Raw genomic sequence first — 9,037 nt, 5'->3', positions numbered from 1 at the left:
TACACTCCCAGTTTTCCTGTCTCCTACGGCTAAAAGAGTATGACTATGACGTGTTTGACACGACAACGTAAATGATATTTCACAGGAATAAATCATAATATACACGTCGTCGAAACCGACCTGGTTTTAGCAAAATTTTTTACACGTATATATTTATTTTGGCTAACTGATATTAGTTTTATCCGAACAAAACCTCTGCTCGACGCCGCTTGGAGCGGAGCTTTCATCTGCTCTTAACGGACTGCGCTCGGCCCCTCCAGAGTTTTTGGAACGGACTTCACCTGTCGAGCCTCACCGAAGAGGAGGAAGAAGAAGAAGAAGAAAAGAAGAAGAAAAAACTTCCAGAGAAAACCCACAGTTAATATACACACATTCCTTCACATTTACATTTGAATTTACATTAAAGTATTTTGTGAGGCCTTCTAACATGTTTTTAAATATAACTACAGTTGTAGTTGAAAAGTTTGTAAATGAACATGAACCGAAGCTGTTGCCTGTTGCAGTATGGTTGCTACAGATTGTGGGTAATGTAATGTCTTCGGCCATCCAAAACTCATAGAAAACTACTTGTGTCTCAGAATTGAAGAGGAAAACGTGACAAAAGCATTGTACACTAAAACCTATCAATGTCGTTTAATTAACAAGGTTAATCTGGTGTTTTTGAGTTGATGAGTAGTGGAGATATCACTGTCAAATCAATCGACAGTAAGGGGAATACTTTCTTCCGGGTGTACAATTCTCCGTTATCCAATGGGAATGGAGCTCACATTGGCCTTTTAAAAGCCGCCGACACAAACGAATGCCGTACTTCCATGAGCGTCAAATCCCGCCGCAGATGGGAATACATTGCAATCAGTTGAAAGCTATTTGCGTCCCTTTATGAAGCTGAAGGAGCCTAGTACCTCATTCACACCAACGGTGTTTCAGGGCTGGTTCGGAGCTGGAGCTTGAAAAGCACCGGGTTTTCCTCTTCACACCGCAGCGGAGCAGCCTCTTAGCTCCGGAATCCGGTTCATTTCGAGCACCAATAAACAGTTTGTACACAACGATGGAGAAACTTAACAAACAGCAGTGGTCCACTGAAGAGACCAGCTACCTACTGGGAATCCGAAGAGGTACAGAGGAAGCTGGAGCACAATCGGCCATTGTTGTTGTTGTCGGTGTCAGCTGTGAGTTGTTTCCGTGCGGTTTGGCTTTATGACGCAGGCACGCAAACTGTTACGTCATGACGCAAGCGATGACGCAATGACGCAGCACCAGTCGGACTCTGGGCAGTGTGAAAAGAGCCGGAGCAAAACCGAAGAACCGGTTCTCAACCTGAAAAGCTCTAGCACGGAGCTTGAACCCGGAGTTGCGTTGGTGTGAATGAGGTATAGGAGCGTCCCAACTGCACGCCTCGGGATCCTGACCAAGCGTCGCTCCTGGACGTTTATGGAGTGAGAGTGTGTTGGTTAGAACTATGGGAACCTGAAATAGTCCACTTTGCAACTTTACAATGCTAATGCCGCATTTCCACTGCATCTTTCGGCATGGGTCTTCTCGACTCTACTAGCAAAAATGTGAATAGTACCTGATACTTTTTTTTGATAGTACCTTTTTTTATACCACCAAGTGAGCAGAGCCGATACTAGAAAGTGGACTTAAAACGTTTGAAGACCACTAATCAGGGAGAAATGTCACCTGGGTGATACGGAACCAACCTGTCTCATTTAAATAGCTAAGCTACCGTCAATGGCGGGCCATAGAATGGAAGCCTGTTAAACTACGCTATACATATATACAGAGTTGGGGGTGCGGCGTGCGGGTGCATACAGATAGAGAGGGGTTCATTTTTAAATATGAAGTAAAACTCCCCTTTTAAACTGTTTTCTTGTTTTGTCATATAGTATTTCATAACTGTTTTTCATTTATTCTCTCTGGCTGTCCATCTCATAATGTCCAGTTTTAGTCTAGTTTATTTTCTTATGTGAACATAGAAACTAGCTGTCAATAGAAATATAATTCAGAAGAATTATAATTTTTTGCAAAAATCTGTCACAAAAAGAGGTTGCACATTTAAATTCAGGTGTTGTTATGTCAACGTCAGTGGCCAAACAGCCACATTTACTGCTGCAAATACGTTCAAACATGCTGTCGACACGTAAAACAGTGGCAACTATGCCACCATTTCAGCTGACTTTTTCTCAGAAATACTGTCACATAACATCCATATATTTCAGTGCTAGGTTGATGCTTAGCTAAGCTAACTATGAAACACTTTAACTGACAGGACTCAGGATCAACTTTGTACTGTAAGGTAGCTTCTAGCTTCATGTCGAACAGTAAGTAAACATTTCCCAGAGAGCTTTCTTTGAAATAACCAGGTAACGCTAAACAAAATTACATTTAGATTGTATGACTAAGTGTTTATTTAATATATCTGGCTAGCTATAGCTACTTGCTAACGGTTTAGCTTATCCACGCGATTCAAAGTAACGTCAACGTAGCTGTAATTTATGCTTTGCTTACATGTTTGCATAACTTGGAAGTGTACTGACATTTACATACCTTGTTTACCTGTGGCTCCAGGGTTGTTGTGTGAGCCACCACTTGAGAATTTTCGTCTTTTTTAAGAAAAAATGTTCTTATGTCCATCTTCAAAAACTCTGAGTCCGGCTGACAGTTTAAACATTGTCACAGGATAGGTACCTGTCAGCCAATAAGACATGTTTATTTCCATGCAACTCTCTGGTTGGTCTGGTGTCTTGCCTCTGTTGCATTCAGTGAACACGGGAAATTACAATCCTGCCGTCCTCTCCACTTTCATGATGAGGTTCAGGTAAAGCACGGTTAATGTATTATATTATTGACTCAATAATATAATACATGACTTTGAGAGTAGGCAATCTAGGCATATTAACAAAATTAATTAAACATACTTATCACGGCGACGCTGTACTGACATTTATTTTCTTTTAATTTTTTCTTTTTTGCTAGGGGGCCCCTTAGTGGCTGCGGGGCCGTAAGCGACCGCTTATGTCGCTTAATGGGTCGGGCCGGCTCTGCCCCTTCCCATCCCCTGTTATTTGATCAATTAATGTGGAAATATTGCCAATGTTTAATTTTCAACATTCTACATTTTATATGTGCACGTCACGTGCCCCTCGTCCACATTATTTTAGCCGCTAAAATACTGTGGACGAGGGGCTCGTGCACATATCACGATCACGAAATTGATGTCAAGTCAGTCAGCGTCAACNGGAAGCATTTAGGGAGCATGAGAAGTCCCATCAACTCACAGGCCGTCAACATACTGGCAGCATTAAAACGAACACCGATGAATGCACTGCTCTCACAAGCTGTTGCTAATGACCAAATGACTGCAAATATGACGTTATTATACAGGACCGCCCAGTGGCATCGCCTGGCCTGAGCTTTTTCTGTAGCCCCGGACAATTCTCCCTCAATAATATAATACATTAACCGTGCTTTACCTGAACCTCGTCATGAGAGGACGGTAGAATTGTAATTTCCCGTGTTTAGTGAATGCAACAGAGGCAAGACACCAGACCAGACAGAGAGTTGAATGGAAATAAACATCTGTCTTATTGGCTGACAGGTACCTATCCTGTGAGCTGTGACAACTGTCAGTCGGACTCAGAGTTTTTGAAGATGGACATAAGAACATTTCTTTCTTAAAAAAGACGACAATCCTCAAGTGGTGGCTCACACAACATCCCCAGAGCCACAGGTAAACAAGGTATGTAAATGTCAGTAAACTTCCAAGTTATGCGAACATGTAAGCAAAGCATAAATTACAGCTACGTTGACGTTACTTTGAATCGCGGTGGAAAGCTAAACCGTTAACTAGCTATAGCTAGCCAGAGATATTAAATAAACACTTTGTCATACAATCTAAATGTAATGTTTTTTAGCGTTATCTGGTGATTTCAAAGAAAGCTCTCTGGAAAATGTTGACTTACTGTTCAACATGAAGCTAGAAGCTACTTTACAGCAGGGGCGGACTGGCCATTGGGAATACCGGGAGTTTTCCCGGTGGGCCGGTGCTGTGCGTGGGCCGGAGGCGCAAAACATTTAAAAAAAAAAGAAAATAATAATCTTTTTTTTTTTTTTGCCTAAATCCTTCCGGCCCACATTTGTAAGTGTTCCGGCTACTCCCTGGAGGGGTATCACATCCCACTGGGCTGGGCAGTTTTGATAGGCTACCTATATTCTATCTATCAGATAGTTTCACTTTCACACATCAGGCCCGTAGCAGCTGCCACTGCGCAGTGAACGATCAGGAGTGAGTGACTGAGAGACCTAGCTGGCAGTTGCTTACAGATGGATGAACAAGCTCCAAAGCGTAAAGGCGTTTTTTGTATAGTTTGTGTATAGAGTGGCGAAGTCACGCCCATCTACTCCATGGGACCTTATTTCTGAAAAATTATGCATCGAAGACAATGGAGAGAGAAAACGTATCTTTCAATCCCGTTTGAATTGTGCCACGAATTACACATATGATATTTGTCAATCTTAAAAAATAATTTCCATCTCAAAAAAGTCACAGTTTGTCGTAAAACTGTTGAAATATAAGACTATGACAAATACGCAACTAGAAAGACTACAAATCCCAGAGTCGCGTGAGTCATGTCATAACTGATGTCACAATTTTTCCTCCACTAAATATGAGATAGCTAAGATAAGATAACTTTAACAAGATGCCTGTGTGCTTAGTACCAGGTTGTTATCATACCAGCAATGGGTCTTGCTCGTTCTTTCACGTCCCGTCTGATGAAAGGACCAGGAGTGGCTGGATCAAGTTAGCTACCTAGANCGTCGGGTAAATGAGATGGATTAATTTTTTGGCCTCTTGGCTGTTTCTCGTATCGTGTGAGCTCCACCACGTCTCACTCTGAGATACAAGTGTCTGTTACAATCTGTGATGCGGCGAGGCTGATGACGTCACGTCAAGGGACGAGTTAACCTTTTTGTTTTTCTCAATTTTGTGTGGAAAAATGGATTATGCGCCTTTTGATAAATGATGCGGCCCTTTTTAAAAATCTGCGCCATTTGCTTATTATGCGGGTAAATTCTGCGATCGCAGGAATTCGCGTTTTTCTTGGAGGGTCTATTAGTTTGAGACACTGAGAGAGATTTGGCCACGCATTAAAGACGCGCGTTGCGTGCTTCTAGAGACTCTGGGCAGAATCAGTTGAGTGATCAAAAGAGTACAAGAGAGGTCTGCGGCTATGGAGAATTCTGTAAAGGAAGTGTGGGCTAGTATGGGAGTTCATCTCCATTGTTGGGATGAGGGGACAGGGATAGGAAAGCTAAATCATCAGATACGGGGGCATGGTCTGACGATAACAATGCTATGGTATTCACATGAGCGGGACCTCTGATCGAAGAGTAGAATTATTATGCCAAGAGAAAAAAATCTACCGAGAGTGCGATATGGATGACGTGTGAAAAAGATATGAAAAGCGCTTCGACTGAATGCGGATTTGGGCTCGTCTCATGTCGAATAAACCTAAAGCTAGGATCTTAGTGATGTGTCAAAGGACTTTAGGTCGTGACTTGTGGATAATGGCAGAGGCCTTAGGAGGAGGACCTGTTCTAGGGAGGGGGTTTTGACGTTCAAATTGAAGAATTGCCTGCCGATTAAGTTAAGTCATGTGGCATCATACTGTAGGGAGTGAGGAAATAAAATGTTTGGAATAAAATGTATATCGTTTCATTCCCATGTTCGGTGCATAACCACAGGCGCATAACCACTGGCATACTACACGAGTGGATCTACCAGAAAGATAATTCAGCAAATCGCGCATTTGGGGTTCGCTCAATGGAGTTTGAGTAAACAAATGGAACACTTCTGTGTGTATAAGGATAGCCGCAGCGCCTTGGGCCTAACGGAATTTAGAGTGAAGATAGATCCCTTATCCAGAGGCTGATCGCTTGAGAAGGCAACCTTCTGAGAACAAAGGTGGGTTTTCTTGTAAAAAGAAAATATCACCCCCGAAGTTGCTGTTAAATGAGTTCACGTTAGCCTTATGTACTTTGATGGGCTGGTGGCACCCTTCAGGTTCCAGGACGGAGTAAAGCGAATATCTTACCCGATCGTCATATCATAAGGAGACGAGGAGAGCACTAACTCTTCCCTGGCTGACGTGGAGTTCCTGAGCCAAAGGAAGAAGAGGGGGAGAGAAGCAAACACAAAACACGTAACAAGAAAAACGACACATGTACAAAAAAATAAAAAGATAGAGTAAAACCAATAATCAACAAACCCTCCAGCCCCGCCCATTCCCTGATACATGAACCGAAGCGCGACCACATCGTTTTGCACTCCCAACAAGGTATCCCTTTCTGTTTCCAAAACCTACTCGTTTACTCAGAGTCAACCCAGTAAACGACAATATTGAAAAAAAAAATGATATGAATCATATCCCCACATTTAAAGAAGATATAGATTACAGTGCAGATCAAGCATTCATCGCCTCACCTGTAAACAGATGCCGTTCAATAAGTTTGCCTAAACATTTACCTCAAGGTGAAAAAAAAAAACATAAAAAACGATTTCCCACTAAGAAACTCTACTGCAGGAAGCATTTATGGCACAGAGATAAAAGCAAAACAGAAAAGAGGAATAATAGTAGATAATGAATAACAGGCCTGATACTAGGCGATAGCCTAACTGTCTCATTGGAAAGAAAACATAGACCGTTTACCATGTGCGGGGTGGTAATCAAACAGGAAAGAAATGTGAGTTAAAATCACTGCGGCGACCACACCTTGCAATTTGGAAAGTAAACACGGATCCCCATCGTAACAAAGAAAAATACGCATGGAGTCTATGCCACTCGGCTCCGGAACATATCTGAGAGTAAGCACAACTCACGCGGCCCGACCCGTTTCCATGGTCACCACGACGCTCGTTCAAGGTTAACCGCATACAGTGAGTCCACGGAGCAGCATGCCATAGCAGGAGCAGACGGCTTCCTCCAAACAGACGGAGGAATACAGTCTTTGGAGAAGACCCTGCAGTAGTGGGTGGCCGCCAGGAACACCATACTGCCCCTACTCTTGCTCATCACCCGCTCTTGTAGAATGCGTGCGCTTCCTCGGAGTCTAAAAGATGAACGTTCCATCCTCAAACGAGACTTGCAAGGCGAGCGGGGAAGAGGAAGCCTGAGATTTCACTCCTTTCTGTTAGAGCGCTTGCTTAGATTTAGTTGAAAGCAGCTCGTTTCTTTGGCAGTGATAGCGCTGACGTCTGGGCGGTACAACTCACCAGCGATGTGTGTCGCGGGTACTTAAGCTCGTGTTGTCTGGATCCAAGAAGCACCTGTCTTCTCCCTCTCTTTGAAAACGATGAAAGCATTATCACAAAAGGCCTTGGGTCTTACCTCCCGGTCCAGGTCTGGCGAGCTACCGGGTAGTGGAGCGATGTGCTCTCTCGGAAGCTCCGGGGGTTTGGAGAGGACATCGGGGCCGAGGCTTCCCATCAGAAGGTCGGATATGAACTCGATCGGGTCCCGGCCTTTTTCACTGCCCTCGGGAATATTTATTATCCGGAGGTTGACTCTACGGGACTGGTTCTCCATGTCGTCGAGGCGATCTAGAAGAGACTTATTCTGGGTCAGTAGTGTTTCCACTGTTTTTTCCGTGCTTGTTATGCGCTCAAAGTTATCCCCCGCCAGGGTCTCTGCAGCAACGAGGCGGTTATTAAATTGATTCACCGTCTCGCGGAGCGCGTCCACCGAGCTCTGCAAAGGTTTGACAGACTCCTGGATTAACTCAGACATGTCTTTCCGGAGCGAGGCCCGTTGCTTCTCCAGTTCAGAAACCAGCTGGTTCATTGAAAAGATGTCCGGTGTGTCACTAGCGCCGGAGCTTGCAGCCGCCATTTTAGCAACTTTGCTAGCTACAGGGGTCGCACCGCCACGAGTAACTGGGCAGTTCGGCGTATTGCTCGCTTTAGATTTAGAACCACTCATTTCACGACTGAATTGAAGTTTTAACTGTAATCCGTCACTTTCCCGAATGAATTGTGGTGTTTACAGAGATATATTAAAGTTAAAATTAAAGTTCAACCGGGAGACCTCTTCCGTGCGAGTTTCTCCGACATCTTCACTACCGGAAGTCCATTATTACCCTTTTTAAATGCCGATTCGTTTGTATAATGGCACTGTTGTTCCCACACAAATGTAACTAATTTCTGCATATCAAATCTATGGGGAATTTTGAGTATGAAGTTTGAGATATGTCAATGATAAGGAACATTATTTTTGATGCATAAAAAAAGTATATAACATTTAAAACAAATATTAATAATACGAACAAATAGATTTTCCTAAAACTGCTAGAATTTCTTTTGCAATATTATAGTTTTAAATTACCTCAATATTTCAACATGTTACCCATTTAAATGAATGTTCACAAAATGCCACTTGTTTGCCAAAGTAACTCAATACGAGGTCACACAGTCATGGTTACAGTAAGACAGGTGAAGGTGTTTCACCACATCATAAAAAAGCCAAACTTGTTCCTAGAGAGGAACAAGGGTTGAACCAGTAATAGGACTTTCTGTCAGATATAAACATGAGATGGTGAGCTACATCAGTCTTCCTCAGTGAATATGTGAAGTGTTCCTGTGCGGTCCTAGGGAGAGCTCGGCCCGTCAGCATCACAGTGTTTATGAAGCGGCGCGGGATTCTTCAGAGGACGAAGCCTACTGGCAGAGTATGGGAAGTGTAATCTGTGAGGATCAACTGAGACTCTGGGACACAGCGGAGAACAAACTGAGGCAGTACCAGTGAGTAACAACCTCTCTCTCACACACACACACACACACACACACACACACACACACACACACACACACACACACACACACACACACACACACACACACACACACACATGTATTCATCACTTCAGGGGACATTACATTGACTTACATGCATTTCCTGGAGACTTATCCTAACCTTAACCATAACCAACACATGCCTAACCCTAACCCTTACCCTAATCCTAAACCTAACCAAGTCTTCAC

At 43.4% G+C, this 9,037-nt stretch overlaps 1 protein-coding gene across 1 annotated transcript in view; it reads left to right on the top strand.

The window, feature by feature from the left end:
- The window catches only part of LOC104966130 (dynein regulatory complex protein 1), a 17,177-nt gene that overhangs the window by 7,145 nt on the left and 995 nt on the right, over window positions 1-9,037 (top strand). Inside the window, exon 6 of the mRNA XM_010795280.1 lies at window positions 8,648-8,797. Within this exon, the coding sequence (XP_010793582.1) occupies window positions 8,648-8,797 (150 nt within the window). The remainder of the gene's footprint in view (window positions 1-8,647; window positions 8,798-9,037) is intronic.

This window comes from Notothenia coriiceps, unplaced genomic scaffold (genome assembly GCF_000735185.1).
Source record: "Notothenia coriiceps isolate Sejong01 unplaced genomic scaffold, NC01 NC01_scaffold00037246, whole genome shotgun sequence".
NCBI classification, from domain to species: Eukaryota; Metazoa; Chordata; class Actinopteri; order Perciformes; family Nototheniidae; genus Notothenia; species Notothenia coriiceps.
Note: the sequence above shows the minus strand (reverse complement) of the source record. Positions and strands in the feature narration are given on the sequence as shown.